The sequence below is a fragment of the Panthera tigris genome, chromosome B1 (assembly GCF_018350195.1).
Source record: "Panthera tigris isolate Pti1 chromosome B1, P.tigris_Pti1_mat1.1, whole genome shotgun sequence".
Taxonomy (NCBI): domain Eukaryota; kingdom Metazoa; phylum Chordata; class Mammalia; order Carnivora; family Felidae; genus Panthera; species Panthera tigris.
In genome coordinates, this window is record NC_056663.1 from 124963615 (window position 1) to 124981398 (window position 17784).

Consider the following 17784-nt stretch of genomic DNA (forward strand, 5'->3'; position numbering starts at 1 on the left):
AAGAAGTTATAGGGAACAACTTTATTAAGAACTTCATACTCTGTAAATGTCCACTTCTATTTAATAATGATAAAAATGGTGACTGACATCTACCGAGTGCTGTCCATAATATGTCAAGCCTGGGCTGAACATTAGGCTTTGTCGTATAATGGTTCTGTGATTATGCCATGTGACTATAATTATGTGTAAGTGTTAGAAATGCTTATATGAGAATTATTTTTGTTACGTTTCTAACAAAGTTCTAATCCAAAGTTTTCACAAGGTGATCAGGGCTGATGGAAATCCAATGTCATAAAACAACCAACCAAACTAGGAAAAGTACTATTTTCATCAGTAAAATATCAGGTGTAAATGCTCATTAATTTGTGTCAAAACTAGTAACGAAGCATGACTACAACACCATGGTTAGAATTTCAAAATGAATATTCAAACTAATGAACCACATTTTTTGAATTAAAAAAAAATGGCTATTTCTCAGAAACCTGATTAATCCATGTAAGAGCTGGATTCATTTGTAGTCTTTACTTGACATTTTTTATAAATTGAGGGACAATAAATCTTTCTATTTTTACGGTAGCATTTTTCTGTGGCTGCATCACCACAGGCTTCCAATAAAGAAATAAACATTTCCAACATAAGAGGAAAGAAGCTTTGGTAACTGTACGTCTATTTCAAAACCCGTTTTACATGGAAAAGGTCATTCATCACTGTGAGAATATTTTCAAAGGTAGAATCAGATGTGAAATTCAAAACTGCCTCAAAGCTGAATTCTGCAAAAGGGCTTATAATGGACAAAAGGATCCTTGATCCTATGCGTGTTCTTAGGATTCTGATTTACTTTTTCAATATTTATACAAGTGATAGCTTATTATTTTGAAAGCTATTTTACTTCAAAATTATTTTATTTCAGCTATCTATGTATCAAGGAATTTATTAATTCCATATCAATAATTAAGCTTTCTATACTCTTTAGTGTGTAATAATACTAATAGTTGATAGGCTAGAAATGACTTTCCGATATGAAACGGTTTAAACGAATTAGTAATAAGAAGTACATTGCAAATGGGGACGCTTAGCCTTCTTAGCGAACTCCTTTCAACTTTTCTTAAGTAAATAGTAAAATTGTATGTAAATACTCTATTTGTGGAATGACTGATACTGGTTTCTGACAATAAAAGTTCTAAATACTGGTCTGATTCTCAGAATTCTGAGCCAGTGAAATATGCCTCCAGCTAGTCCTTCTTTTAAAGAGAGGCCCACACAGAACAGAGGAAATTGCATATTTATCTATAAAAATTAAAATCTGTGGCACCTGGGTGGCTCAGTCAGTTAAGCATCTGACTTCGGCTTACTCATCGGGCTCTCTGCTGTCAGCACAGAGCCCGCTTCAGATCCTTGTCCCCCTCTCTCTCTGCCCCTCCCCTGCTCGCACTCTCTCTTCTCTTTCTCTGTCTCTCTCTCACACAAATATAAATAAACATTAAAAAAATTAAATCTAATTGTACTGTCATCTATTTCAATATTTCAAACACAAAATGCTTTCTAAGAACTAAAATAAGTACATTAATTTGTACCTCTGTGTCAAAGGCAAAAAATAGAATCACGTCTTTTTTTTAATGCCTATGAGTATGGTACCTAAATTCTACAAATATTTATTGACACATTGGAAATAGTGTTATTCTAAGAGTTCATTTGCCAGTGGTCATGTAATACCATTTATAATTACTGTTAGTGTTAGAAAGCTGGAATATTTATTTTTCCATGTTTTAGCACATGGCTTGCCCAAGGGAGGGTATACCACGCTTATACATAAACCCAATCTAGGTGATATCCGTGGGACTGAATTTTCCCTCCTTAAATAACCAGTAAATGAAAATTGCTCTCTAGTATTTCAAAGAAGAAAGTGCTAAACACTATTAGCTAAAAGAGCTTTCTGCCTGACTGCATTAATTTCCTATTCATTTCATTAAAGAGAAAGTTTTGATAGGGCTTATAAATTACAGCATGTTCCTAGTAGACTAATAGCTTGAGGAAAAACATGTAATGGCTCTCCTTAATCAAAATAAGAGCAAGTTGTTGTTTATCCAGCTGAGGAACCTTGGATCAAGGGTACTCATTACATTATTTCGATGCCAAATCAAAAGTAACCCATAGAAACATGACCAATGAAATAAGCATAGAGAGTTTAGAAAAAAAAAGCTTTAATGTGGCATCCATTCATTAGCCAGCTTCTTTATTTAAGACTTCATATGGGCCAGTCATTGGGCTATAAGCCCCAGATCCACCATAGTAGACCTGATGATGAAGCACTCATCGTCCTTGTCATCATGAAATTTATTATCTGGGAGGAAACTAAATGGGTAGGATGGGACTTGTAGAAACTCCTAAGTCTTTTGCAACTGGAGAACCCTTCACAAATACTCTTCATGGAAAGATAAGGTGCTAAGAATGGAACCAAAATGGAAATTAAATTTATTTTCTATTAAAAAGAAAATTTTATTGCGCTTCCATGAGCCAGCTTTGAAAGGATTGACTGCTCCAGAAACAAAATAAATCTCCAGTGTTTATATCGTTTGTAGTGAGTCTCCATGTTCGCTGGTTTTCCAGACTACCATCAGAGTGCTTCAGCAATTAATGAGTCAGACACGAAAGGTGTATTAAGTGTTCAGAGGATAGGGGGAGTCATGCTCATGTGCCTTCTGGTTTCTGAAATCCAGGTCTGCACTTAATGGCCTAGGATGTAGCCAGTTAACCTTTCTGAAACATGGCCCTGTCTTGTCCTGTTAATCACAGTGAACGGCTGTCCTTTTACTCCTGTTTTTTCCTCCTCAGTGCTCCCACCTTCCATATGTGCACACACATACCACCAACCTCTAACTAGACATCAGTGTAGACTTACCTTAATGGCTTTGGCAAATGTCTGTAGCTGAGGGGAGGGAGCTCACTGGAATGTGTCTAGTCTCCTCATAAGATTTAAAGGAGTTTAGGTTTTCCTGTGATTGAGTGGGGTTCTCCTGCCTTTATCTCTCCACAACTTCACTTCTCTGTCCCAAATCACTGGCAGAAGTTAAGTGAATCAGTTATTTGAAAGCTGTCTGTTGACCTTTCCTTCCTGATTGATTGCATGAAAAGTACGCAGGAGTAAGGTTTCCAGGGAAGAAAACCCCCATGCTGCCTGTTCTTGTAAGCACTCCCAGAGATCACTAGGATTTCCCACAGAGACATAGGCCACTGGTGCAGAAGCAGGACCTGAGAACACTCTCAAGAAACCATAATGAAGCTGAAAGTCACATCCACCCTTCGTCCAGAGTCTGTGGGAATTATTTATAAAGAGAAGACAGTGGTTGAGCGGTTTGTTGGCCTTCAAAACATTCCCGATGGGGACAGCGGCCGGGTCCCCAGTTGCCCAAAGGTATGAAGCCGACTTTTCAACCTCCACCTATTGTATCCATAATATTCCTCCCACTTTGAACTCTGAAAATCACTGGATTTTTTTTTTCATGTTGGAAATAACATAAATGGGATCTAGAAAAAGTGTATTTTATTTTATTTTTTAAAGTTTATGTATTTATTTTGAGAGAGAGCGTGCGCGAGCAGGGGAGGGGCAGAGGGAGACAGGGAATCCCTAGTAGGCTCTGGGCTAATACCACTGTGCTGTTAGCGCGGAGCCTGACACAGGGCCGACACATGAACCATGAGATCATGACCTGAGCCGAAATCAAGAGTTGGATGCCTAACCAATTAAGCCACTCAGGTGCCCCAAGAAGTATATTTGAAAGCTGAATGCCTGAGAATATTTTTCTCGCCTGAGTGTATTTCACCTGGTTCTTGATAAACTTTCCTTTTCTTGATTTCCATGAGGGGAAAGAGGTTTCATTATCAAAACACTCTACGCATATAGAATGTTGTAAATTTGCACTTTTTTCATCTCTAATCATGAAGAAATGCATTTTTATTTGAATGGGACAATAGATACTCTGTAGCAAAAGATAGCAAAGTATCAGCAGTTAAGTAATTATGTTTTTCCCCACCTTAGAGACTTCATGAAGTTCTACATTACATTTCATATAAATCAACTCCAGAATAAAGTATTTAAAGGTAAAATCTGAACTCAGTTACAATAATACATGACCTTTGGGGCTCCTGGGTGGCTCAGTCGGTAAAGCAGCCGACTTCGGCTCAGGTCATGATCTGGCGGTCAGTGAGTTCGAGCCCCGCATCGGGCTCTGTGCTGACAGCTCAGGGCCTGGAGTCTGTTTCGGATTCTGTGTCTCCCTCTCTCTGACCCTCCCCCGTTCATGCTCTGTCTCTCTCTGTCTCAAAAATAAATAAACGTTAAAATTTTTTTTTTAAATAAAAAAAAAACAATAATACATGACCTTCAAAAAATATATTTCCCGATTTGAAAACATTATGGGTGGAATAAAATGATATCACAGAAGGGATTTTCTACCTTTTTTTTTCCTACACATGGAAGAGATTGGCTCAAAGTTTGAGCTACAACCAATCAGTGAATAAAAAATACTATAAGTAAATGATAGTATTAGCTCACATTTGTGTATACATTGAAACTTTTACAGCACTTTGACAAATAGTATCTCATTTGATATTTTTAGAGTAGAATGCTTCTCTTTTTATGATTACATAAAAATACATTTATGAATACATAAAATTACATTGTCATAGCTGAACTTAAAAATGCGCTAGTCTTTCTCTTCTTTGCTTAAGGCTCCTTGAAACATTTTTCCCTTTGCCAAAATAACTACTATAAAGATTCGTGATTTGAGGTTAGAAAATAAGAAATTCAAGGATCATTATAAGTGATAGGCAAAGTTGTGGGTGGAACTGAGGAAATAATCTAAAAGAAATAATTATTCAAAACATTGTCATATAATTCTACAACATTCAGGAAATAATAAACAACAGCTGCCATTTCTTCTCTACAGAGTTGTAGCATCTGCTATAGGTGCTTTCTACGTTAATAGTCTCTCTGATGGTTGGAAAGCCTGAAAGGTACATGTTATCATTCATATGTCACAGATAAGAAAACAGACTAGTGAAATGGTACTGGAACAATTATCTAAATCTTAGCCCAGATTCGCGAGATTTGCAAGATTGTGGTCTTTGCATTATGCACGCCATGATTATGATATAATATCTGCTCACAAAATAGAATATTATGTAACAACTTAAAAGCTTATCATAAAATTATGTGGGACTATATAAAAATGCTTATGAGGGAGTAAATAAAAATGTAGGACACAGTAAAATACATATATTTTAAAAGACTGGGGAAAAACATGGAAGATGAAAATGGTTTCTATATTATGTTTTTTCCCTTTGCTATTCTTTCTAAACTTTCCTCAATACCATTATAATTATATTACTCATAAGTATTATTTTTAAATAATAAATGAATCCAATGGTTGCATGATAAATGAGTGTGAAGAATATTAATTATTATTTGTGTCACATGTATGCCTTTTGTGCTATGAGTTTATACTTATTACATTAAGCCTTACAATTCGTTTACAGCCCTTGGAAACCATTAGTGATTTCCACATGAGTATGGTCTCCCGGATCAAGCACAGTGATTGTCCCATAGTGTTCACTAAATAAATCCCAGTGAATGATTGTTGAATAAATACGGGTCTTTCTTAAAGCCCATTAAATACAGTTTGTGGAATGAGCCTAGAATCAATGAATATAATTTCTAATAAATGCCTACATGAATATGTCAATATGCATTTATATCTTAACATATAATTTTAAATATTATTCCTTGTACTTGTTCTCAATGCCTGTTGTCCTTTAGTGCCCAATATTTATGTCACTTGATCAGATAGGGCTTTCCTGGATATGAAAAATATCTCTATTTTAAAACTAGATCTAAAGATAATTCTTTTGTTAGTAGCACACTTTAAAATATTTTAGGTTAAGGCTTACAAATGGACTGAGGATGGGCAGTTAATAATTCCCCAATAAAATTAAAACAACCTATAACTATTTCTCATTCAGTATTTTTCAGGTAGTTAACATCACAATATTCAGGTATGGTACAGTTTGAAATACAGTCAATACTTTTGATTTCTTACCAGATACTAAAATATCTCTTCTTAGCCAATCTGGATTATTCAGTAGTTTGAAAATGCCCTTAAATCCTAATTTCTGAAGTTCCCTAAATATCTCCTTTGAAAAATCAGGAAAGAACTAAACTCTAGACGTAGCACTAATGCCACATGAATGTCACTCTGCTGCTAAATAGATAAGTAAATATTTATGCAAAAAATTGTGCTGAATGGACAATACTGTTTTTCTCCAGAATAGTATCATCTTCTAGTACTTGGATTTTCAGTTCTCTAGTTGTAATCATTCCCATTAAAAAAACTATTTAACAAGGGTGCCTGGGACTCAGTGGGTTAGGTGTTTGACTCCTGACTTCGATCAGGGCATAATTTCACGCTTCATTATTTGAGCCCCATATCAGGCTCAGTGCTGGGCGTGGAGTCTGCTTAAGATTCTTTCTCTCCCTCTCCCTCTGCCCCTCCCCCAACTTGTGCCCACAGTCTCAAAAAAAAAAGAAAGAAAGAAAAAATTCTTTAGCATTTATTGAATTGCTCTTATGTGCAATATAAACGGGATAATGTATGTAAAATGCCTTGAAAAGTGCAAAGTCCTATACAAATGAAAAGTGTTACTATTACTATTATGTTCCTGAATAATTTCTGATTTCTTCATATGAAGAGAGCATTGCCAGGAATCTGGACCCTTTTCATGTGTTTGAAGTTTGGTTAATCTTTACATTAGAGCTCCTCCTCCTTTTTGGCCTTTTATGTTGTTTTTGTTACTGTGGTCAACAAAGAGATTTCCATTAAATTCATAATTTATAAATGAAGAGACTGATTTGGCCAGTGAAAGAATAGGAGTTTTAGAGTCAAAATTCTGGATTTTAAATCCTAAGTGTGCCATTAACAGCTGTTTAAACTTGGGTAGCCGTTTAATGTGCTGGAATCTCAGCTTCCTGTGCATAAAATACAGATTATAACCTGTATCCTGATTTACTGAGATTGTTGTGAGGGTCCACAGAAGTAATATATGTAAAGCTAGCAGGATCTTTATAAGTACATATCAATTAGTATCTCTTTATTATAAATATGTGGATCTCAACTCAACTCCATATAATATCCACCCTTTTCCTCAAAGGTTTTATCAATGCCAGAAGAAGATCAGTGCTTAATTTCATCTTGAAATTGACAAACTCTTCCCTTCTGGCATTAAAGACAACAGTTTTGTCAATTTCAGGGCAGCCTTTATAGACAACAGAACCTGATCTTTACACTGTCTGTCTTAAATCTGGCAAAGGTTACAGATGATAAAAAGAATATCCTACTGTTAAGAACATCCCTTAGAGAGGGGAGTGGGAAATGTGTTACTGTCTTCTTTTCAGTTAGGCTGAGAGAATAAGGTTTTATGCAGAAAAAGAAGAATTGAGAGCAGTAGCTTTTCTGAAACAAGGAAAATGAAAATGGATATGACACATTGGGGGAAAATAGAAAAACTGTTTCCAGCTTAATGACTAGATGACTTCCATTAAAAATAATTAGAAATGCCTACATAAGTGATATGCACAAGTATATATTACTGAGTCACTTTCATTACGTTTGGACAAACATCCTGTATAAATCCAATTTCCAAATATCTCTATATAAATATTAAATATTCAAATTTATAATGAAGTCAAGTTTTCCCCAATTAATTTTTCCAATCAAATTTAAAGAAAGATAATAATGAAATTACTTCCAGGTGCTAAAATTAATGAAGACATTCATAATAGGTTCTGACTTTAAAAAATTGTATCAGTTCTACATTTTGAGCGTATAAATACATTATATGAACATCTTCATTTTAAATTGGATTTTAAAATAAGTTTTAATTTTAGCTAAAATTTAGTTTAATAAGTTTTAACTTAACATTACCTCTTAGAAACAGAAGACACCCTCCTTCCTCCACCGAATTTGCTTTTATGTATCTAAATTTTACATCTCCAGTTTTGAGAATTCCATTAAATGTAGGAAGGTGTTCTAAACAGACGTACCCTTTGAGGGGCATTCCATACACTTCCTTTGATAAAAGCATTGAATTCTGTTAGCTATACTTAAGGGAGGGTGGCAATGAGATCTGAAAAAAAAAATCTCTAAAGCCCTAAGCAAATTATGGGATTTCTTTGGTTTAATTTTTAACAGCTGGGGGCGCCTGGGTGGCGCAGTCGGTTACGCGTCCGACTTCAGCCAGGTCACGATCTCGCGGTCCGTGAGTTCGAGCCCCGCGTCAGGCTCTGGGCTGATGGCTCGGAGCCTGGAGCCTGTTTCCGGTTCTGTGTCTCCCTCTCTCTCTGCCCCTCCCCCGTTCATGCTCTGTCTCTCTCTGTCCCAAAAATAAAAAAATTAAAAACGCTGAAAAAAAAAAAAAAATTTAATTTTTAACAGCTGAAAAACCTCATCGGTAAGTAATGTTTTTACAGTTTCTGAAATCTTTGAATCAGTCACGAGATGCGATTCTTCTTATACTGGTTGAATATCTTAACATACAGACTCCCCTTGACATTGTCATTAAGTTATAAATGTTTTGCTGTTTTTAAAATGTAAATGGTTTCAAATCATTTGACTTGTGCTTGTACATTCACCAAATAGCACCACTCCTTAAGCCAATGATTTAACGATATAGTCAGCCAATCTTTTTGTTGTTGTTGTTACTCACTGATCACATAACTGATTTTTCTTTCTTGCCCTTTTTAATCTGGGGAACATTTTTAAGAACTGCAGAGTGAGTTGAAATAACTGACTCCTACAGTTTTATATCTCTGTATTGAATTTTCATATCATAGTTTTTATTTAATTGTAAAATGTGCTGGGGCGCCTGGGTGGCTCCGTCGGTTGGGCATCCAACTTCGGCTCAGGTCATGATCTCGCGGTCCGTGAGTTCGAGCCCTGCATTGGGCTCTGGGCTGACAGCACAGAGCCTGGAGCCTGTTTTGGATTCTGTGTCTCCCTCTCTCTCTGACCCTCCCCTGCTCATGCTCTGTCTCTCCCCGTCTCAAAAATAAATAAATGTTAAAAAAAAATTTAATTATAAAATGTGCTACATACTTGACATTTTTGGTAGATTCAGTTTTTAAAACCTAAAGAAATGACATTGTAATTGAAATAAAATATTAACTGGGAATAGTAATGGAGATTTACTATCTATTATTTCCCTTGAGATTGTTTATTAATACTAGGATTGGCCTTTGGGTTGGAATAGTGTTGATTAGCCAGCCATCTTAACTTTGGGTTAACAAATTGATAATTTACAAAGCTCTCTGAAATAAGCAGGAATGTGGAGCAAACTTAACGTCAACATTTTAAAAATTCTTGACCCAGTTACTGGATGCCTAAAAAACCTAGACAACTTTTGTCCAATAGCACATAGTTACAAATGAATAGCTAAGCACAATTTAAAAATTTAAAAGAAAGATTTATTGAAAAACAGGCAATGTATTTATTTTTCACCTTGTACTACTATTGATTTTCCCCCAGATTAAAAAAATTGTTAAGGTTTAATAAAGTTCACTATCTATTGTTTCCACTTACTGACTAAAAAAATGCATTGCTGGATAAAGATTTGAGAAAACCCTCTTTAAAAATAGTGTACATGGTAACACCTTAGTTTGAAATTCAGTCTGTTTCTAACATAATTTCTACCATGTTTCCAGCCATGAATATTGCATTACAATTGGATTGGTATATTCACAGTTTTCCAAAGAGGTCTTGTGATTTCCTCCTTTGAAGATATATCCTTACTCTTGGTGTGGAACTCCTTCCACCTTCTTTTTAACTCTGTTATAGTCTGAGCTTTTAGTTCTGGACACATCTCACCCCTAACAACTCCAGCCTATGATCGTTTCACATTTACTTGAATTTATATTGCAATTATTATCTTTATTCTGATTTGGGATTAAGCTTGTATTACTTTGTAATCATGTTGGTTAATTTAGAGCTGTCCCCCAATATGTCAAATGCACTATAATTTCTCTATGACATATATCCAAACATAAAATAAAAGTTTAATAGTGATTTTTGAGCTATTCTCTAATTGACATGAGTTGTCTGAACTGATTAAAAATCGGGGTTATTTATTAATTTAAAAGCAATGTATTTTAAAAGAAATGCGCACTACCAATAAGTGTGCCTCACTAGCCAAATGTTATCCAATAGGGGACCTTAGACAACTGCTTTAATACATAGATGAGGAGTTAAACCTAAAAATCTCACCTCAATTAGTTGAAAAGTCCATCCTATTAAGCTGAACATTGCATTTGTAAGAATTTACTCTGTTTATCTCATCAGGTAATGAATTTATGTTAGAACAATAGTAGCCTTCACCACAAGCCACTCCACTAGTAGCCTAATCTCCATTAAAGGTGAAGTTGAAATTTTGTGTGTGTGTGAAACAGAGATAAATGATCAAATTTTAGATTTTTTTCTACATGGAATAAAATACATTGTTTAATCTTAACAGGGTTAAAAGTGTTTAATGTGCAAGGAGACATAAAGGCAAAACCTTTAAGCTATCTGATATATATCCTGAGAGAGATTATCATAAAAATAAAGGGCAGATAGTTCAGGTTTGTAATGCTGGAAGAGGATAGCTCAGTAACCATGGATGGTTTCTGCTAAATTGATTACACATTAAACGTAACAGGAAGTAGAAACAGCTTTTTAAGTTATACAACAAAGTGGTGTAAAGTGTTAGTTTGATTTTTTTTAATTGCAATAAATGGGAGAAACATGATAGAAACCAACATAGAGTCTTGAACTATCATCATCTTGGCTATTCAGATAGTGCAAGAAAAGAGTACTTTATTAAAATAGTGTGGCTAAGCATAAAATTAAAGTATAATTCATCCAAAAAACCCTATGCATTCTTATTTCAACAGTCTGTTGAAATGGGAAATCTATCCCATGTTACATTATTTATTTCTGTCATCCATATCCTTTCTCTTCCTCACAATTACAACACTCCCCCTCACACACACAGACACAACCACAGAATCCTATAAAATTTTGCACACTAAATAGTAACTAGAACATTAATATACTAATTTTAAGGGTTTTGGTATATTTTCTTCATCTTAAAGGTACATTTTGAGATAAGCCAAAATTTTCTGGCTAATCTTGATGTTTGCTAATCAGTGCCAGTGACAACCATTTTAGTGTTTGGACACATATTGATATTCAAATGGCAATTTCTGTTTGAGAGTAGAACAAAGCAGTAAATGTCTCAGGAATGTTTTAGTAAAAAAAAACGGAAGAAAACAAAATGCAGAAATAAAATCATCTTATTTGGAACACAACATTAACAAGTTTCAATATTTATGATTTATGGAGCTTTCAAATAAAAAAAAAACCTCATTTGATCTTGGGATCTATCTTATGTAGTAATGATTATCATTTCTAACCCTACAGTTTGGTAAAGGGGTTCACAATGAGTGAATGAATCAGCGTTTGTGTATACATTCTTTGTACCTGGCCAGTGGTCTTCTCTATCATAGCTTTACAGTAAACAGAATGAATTGTCCCAGAAATAGAACGACTATTTTGCTGACTTGTCCATTTACAGGTAGGCAGCTTTCTATATGTAGATCTTTAAAATGTTCATTAAAATAACAAATAATTGGCCGCTTTGCCTAACTCAGTTTCTTATCCTAAATCCTGCATTCTTTATTAGTCAGTGCATATAATCACTTCTACAGAACCCTGTCCCTTTTCTGTCTTTAAAGTGGCAATGCAGTACTGGCTGAAGAGATCGCCATTTGTGCCTGTGATTATTCTGTCAGTCTCCAGTTAAATAATGAACATGTTTACATTTCCTTCCATGTTTCATACACATGACTAATACACTCACCTACACCCCCCCCCCACCTACACCCCCCCCACATACATATGTACATACACATATACATACATACTATACATACACTTTTGGACCAGTCCTTGAAAATGTTTTATTTGCCAATATTAGAAACTTAGAAAGGAGGGAATTTGTGTATTCCTTTTATCTCACTTTTGTGCTACTACCTGCCATTTCATTTGTTCATTTACCAGGGTTTCTACTTAGGTTTCAACTTTATTTCATGAGCTAAGCATTGGAGAATTAAAGTAAACCTAGTCCCTGCCATGAAGACCCTTTCGTCTAGTGAGAAAAACAGAAAACATATAAAAATTACAAGCCTGATCTACTACAGTGAAATGAGACATGCCTGAGTATATACTAAGTCAGTAGGTGTTCAATTTAAAGCACTTTGTATTTGCAGAAAATTTTACCTTGTAAAGTGTTTTGTTATTTACCCTTTAGAACAAATTAAAAACTTCAGAGACTTAATGAATTATTTCTTAGATATTCTCTTAATCAATATGACAAAAGGTTAAATATTTTCAGAAACGAAATTTTTTCTTTCAGTATTACGATTATGGAGAGATAACTACTGAATGGTAATTTTCTTTTCCGTTTATATTTGTGGTTATGCTGACATTTCAGTAAGGTTTTATTGAAGCAGTAAGGTCACTCACTAAAACACAGATGATGAATCCAATATAAGTGTTAGTTACGTTTTATTTCATAGATACAGACATGCAGAATCTGAGTCATAGTCAAAATGTTAATTATTTTATAATGATTAGAATAAATTAATGTAGGGGCTCCTTTTATAAATTAATTAAAAGTTCACAGTGGGATCAGCAAGTCAGATAAGCAATAAAATGTGGTCGAATGCTTATTTTGGTATGAACTTTAGGAAGTTTATTGTCAGGAATGTCTTGAAAAGTTCAAAATATTTAGCATTGTCATGTTTTTAATCCCTTTTTCCTTTTAGTTACTTCTGTAAGGATTATCAGTAACTTGCTCTATATGAATTGGAGCAAGGAACCCTTTTTATCTTCTCAAAATATTTCTTTGACTGATGTGAAATCTTATTTTCCTCCTCCTTTCTTCACCCTGTGCATCCTATCCCCACTTCTCATTTTCCTTTCTTTTTTTTTTTTTTTTTAATATTTATTTATTTTTGGGAGACAGAGAGAGTGTGAGCAGGGGAGGGGCAGAGAGAGAAGGAGACACAGAATCTGAAGCAGGCTCCAAGCTGTCAGCACAGAGCCAGATGTGGGGCGTGAACCTACAAAGCGGGAGATCACAACCTGGGCCGAAGTCAGTTGCCCAACCAACTGAGCCACCCAGACGCCCCTGCACTTCTCATTTTCTGACCGTGTACATCACCATCTCCTATGGAGCTCTGCTTGCATTCATTCTGTCCCTTCAGAATGCCTGTGCACTGTCCACCTTAGAGCTTTGGATTCTTCTACTTGAAATGTCCTGTCACCGGAAATCCAGTGACTATGCTTTCTTAACAGGCATCTGTATTATATCACTCGATTATAACTTCTTAGGTCTTGAAAAGTCTATGTCTTATTATTTCTCCTCTCCCTCCCGCCCTTCCTTTTTTCCCTGACTTCTTTCCTTTCTATTACATTGTTATACCTTTATCCCCTTTGTGCATAAGTCAGTTTTTAACATTGCAGAGAAGAAATAAGCATCTGCCAACCAGCATGGTTTGGTCAAATTCTCATTGCTCTAACTGATCCTTCCCTTTCAGAGGATACCTTGGAAAGCTGGAGAGCAGGCATGCCCATGTGACAACGAGCTACTACTTTCTCTAACGTTATCGTTATCTAAAGTTATCTAAATATTTGAAATATTCTGTGCTAACAACTCTTGCCTTCTCCTGAGACTGTGAATAGAATTATTTCCAGATGGCCCCGGAGTTTCAGAGTATTGCTACAGTTAACAAAAAGCTTTTGTAAATGTTATATTAACCACTAAGGGGCATGTGCTACCATTAATTTGTGTTATGAGTTCCTGTTGTAAATGGTAGAATTTGCCTGTACATGCATTTTTCTCCCTAAATCATATATAATAATTAGAGTATTGGTTGCTATGAATCACAGATACCAAAGAACTGACATTAAAGTACTTAAAAGCATGTTAGGAGTGCCTCTTAACAAAGAACTAACTTTCAGACGCTATGAATGTAGTGCACTGTTTGATCTTAAGAAAAATTTCTTTAAAAATCTGCTAAAACATGGTAGGAAGACCTAGATTAGTGTCGTTAGGGAGCATATAAAATGTAATCCATCTGTCTGTTTCTTTTCTTATATTTATATCAAGTAAACTAATGCAAAATTCTCTTTAGAATATTTTTCCTGTTTAATTGTTATTATAAATAATAATGTTATGAATAATAGTGGTAGTATATTGCATTCAACACAACATTGTTTTCAGACTTCTCTATTTATGTTTACAGAAATACATTTAAGAAGTAAATTTAGCATCAGTATTCCTGCCATTGACTTAATGGTTATTTCCAGAGCATTTCTAGAATAGAGAGTAGAAAAGTCAATTGGGCTCAGTGTAGTTTGACTGAAGGAGGCTAAAGATTGCTTTATTGATTGGACCAGTGTATTAACCAAAGAAAAAAGAAAGGTTATCACCACGGTTAGTCCTAATATAAAACATCCGAAAAGTTTTGAAGAAAATGGGATGGGATTTACTGAAATTGTCTTCAACCTACTTGTAAGCAGTTGACTTAAATGAAAAAGACAAACCTAAAATTATACCACAGCCCAGGAGGAAGGAGTTAACCAATAACGAATTCAGGGTCATAAAGTATACTTCCTTTTTTTTTTTTTTTTTTTTTTTAACAAGGAACCTAAGGCTATAGTTTCTTTTGCTGCTTGCCAACTTATATGTGGTTACCAGGGAAACTTCCTGTTCTAAATTATGCTGTGTGGAACTTATATATATTCTCTTAATTTGGACCCCAAATTTAGATTCCATTTAAAATAACTAAGATGTGGTAGGCGGGAGTTCTCTAATATATCACTTAACATTTGTAGTTTCTTTCTTAAAACCAAAAACTTTGGTGGAACGTAAGTATTTGTAATAGTGTAAATCAATACATAGCACGTTTAACCGTATCATAAATCTAACCAGTCTGGTTTCTTTGTCTAAATAGAATGAATTAGGCAAATGGCAACGTTTTACTTTGAGTGATTTTATGTGTGAATATTAAAAAGTGTACTACAAAGTTTAGTGTTTATATACCATTTCGCTTTTGTATCTCTAGTGGCAAAATATGTGCTAGAGATTTATGGGCATATTTTCAAATGGGAATAAATATTTATAGAGTCTTAGAGAATATGCTACCTCAGTCCTTTAATAAAACCTTGCATTCAGATATTAGAGATGCCTATTCATTCACTCCTTTGTTTATTCAGCAAGCACATACTGTTCACCATTAAGAATAAAGCAATGTACTAAACACAAAGGATCCCAAATCAAAAGTTTTACTTACTTTTAAGGAGCCTAATGGGAAATAGGGCAATAAATCAATCATCATAGTATGCTGCAATAAGTTCTATAAAAAAGAAATGCTTTGGGGCCAAGGTCATGGTGGAGAAGCATCCAAATCAGATGGTGGGATCCAGGACCATCTGGATTCTTCCAAGATCTGGAAGAAGCAATATTTAAACTCTTTTTAAGCCAAGGAGTAACTCATATCATCAGATTTGCATTTGAGAATGATAACTCTGATAGCAACGTGGAAGCTGGTGGGGATGAATCTAGACTGGAGCTAAGAACACCGTATACTTGGGAGCCACTGCGTTATTCAGGTGTAGGATGATGAGAGCCTGAGTGGAGGCAGTGGCAGTAGGAATGTGAAGAAGGCATGTCAAAGAGTGTTGACGTGACAATGATTTGGAGTCAAAGAATGTTAGAGGGGAAAGAAACGGACTGTGGATGATGAATGTTTGTATTTTATAGGTTAGGAAATGATAGCCTAGAAAATGATATTTACGTATAGTCTAAAACTTAGACAAAGGGGATATTGTCAGTGGTGAGTATGCAGTATTTTCAGGAACATTTTGTACATTAAAGTTAAAGTTATAAAAACTTCTGTAATGGCTATAAATTCTGAAATTACACATTTTATTTTTTATGCATATTTGACATATTGAACTTGAACAAGTCAGAAACTTCCTGGAAAGGTAAGCCTGATTTTTTTTTTTTTTAAATCAAAGTTGATTAAATCAGTAAAAATTTTCAGCAAAAGTTGCCCCTTAAATAACCTGATGTTTATCAGAAAGATGCTTTAATTCATTTTAAAATAAATTTATAAAATGATGTTATCTAACGTTCTCTGAACTATCACAATATTCTTAATGGAAAAGATATTGGAGGATGGTATGATTAAATGAATCATTGAACCTGTGATTATTCTGTTACTAGTATTACTCATAAAAGTGACCATCTGGATGCAGCAGAAATATAGTTTACAGAATCCTACCTGATAACCTGGACCCTTTCAAAATCATAGCTGAGATTTAATGTCACAAAAAATTGTAAGAGAAAATGACCAGTTTTGATCAAAATGATATCTTCTTTTCCTTTCCCCTGTAAGAATAACTAAAAATCAAGATTTATTATATATCTGACCAGTATTCATTTAGGACCACATTACAGTCATCAATATGATAATCATTCAGTTTTCAAGCACTGTGTTGTGAAACACACAAAGCAAATATGAAGTATTTTACTAATTTGTGAGGAGGGAGTCTATATTATATAATATGACTCTGTTAATTTATCTTGGGGCCATATGAGGGTCCTTATACATGGTATTTTTAAAAACACTACAGAATGGATTACTTGGGGCAATAGGCATTGATCTTAGAAAAATCAATAATCATTTTAATTTATCATGACACAAGTGCCTAGACAGGTTCTCATACATCTTTGTTTTCTTACTACATGTTTGTGAATAAATAGTTTATGGTATTTAATTTTATGCATATAATTATTTTTTTTAATGTTTATTTATTTACTTTGAGAGAGAAAGAGCACAAGTGGGGGAGGGTCACAGAGAGAGTTGGAAAGAGAGACTCCCAAGCAGGCTCCTCATTGTCAGCGTAGAGCCCAATGCAGGGCTTACTCAAGAACTGTGAGATTATGACCTGAGGCAAAACCGAGAGTCAGACACTCAACCTGCTAAGCCACCCAGGTGCCCCTATGCATATCTTTAACTTGAGATACAATTTTAAGCCTACCTCATTTAGTGTCACTGTAATAGACATTGTCATATTCCATCTTAGTATAATTCCTAGGAATTTCCAATGCAGTTCATAGTGCATGAGCTTTTTTTTAAAATCATATGTCTTTTTATTGGAAATTGTTGGCAAAACATGTAATTAATAAAATAGCATGTTCCGTTACAGAAATTTACATATTTTCTCAAAATATAGGATCATACTAAAGACAGCAAGGCAGAATATAAATGTCATATCTTCACATTGCATTTGTTTTGAGACCATTTTAAAGTCGTTATGTTACATGTCATATCAGCCCAAAGAGATTATATATGCTTAAGTGGTTATATCTGTCATTTGTTAAACAATTTATAACCAAGGACAAAAATTTGGAAAGTGTTTTGAGGTTTAAAAGTAATTTGTTATAAAGATAACAGGAATTTGTCAAATGGTTTGGTTTTTACCGTCAAATTTTATCCAAAATCTCACCTCCTGTCCTTTCACCTTAGTCCAAGCTACTGTCATCCCTGGACTGAGTTACTATAATAGCCTCCTAAGTAGCTGATTTCATCAGAACAGAGTAGGCTTTTGAGTGGTAGCTCTCAGTTCT

At 34.7% G+C, this 17784-nt stretch overlaps 1 protein-coding gene across 1 annotated transcript in view; it reads left to right on the plus strand.

The window, feature by feature from the left end:
- Positions 1–3274: 3274 nt before the first annotated feature.
- Positions 3275–17784, plus strand: part of UNC5C (unc-5 netrin receptor C) — a 305644-nt gene continuing 291134 nt past the window's right edge. The window contains exon 1 of the mRNA XM_015542240.2: positions 3275–3412. Within this exon, the coding sequence (XP_015397726.1) occupies positions 3275–3412 (138 nt within the window). The remainder of the gene's footprint in view (positions 3413–17784) is intronic.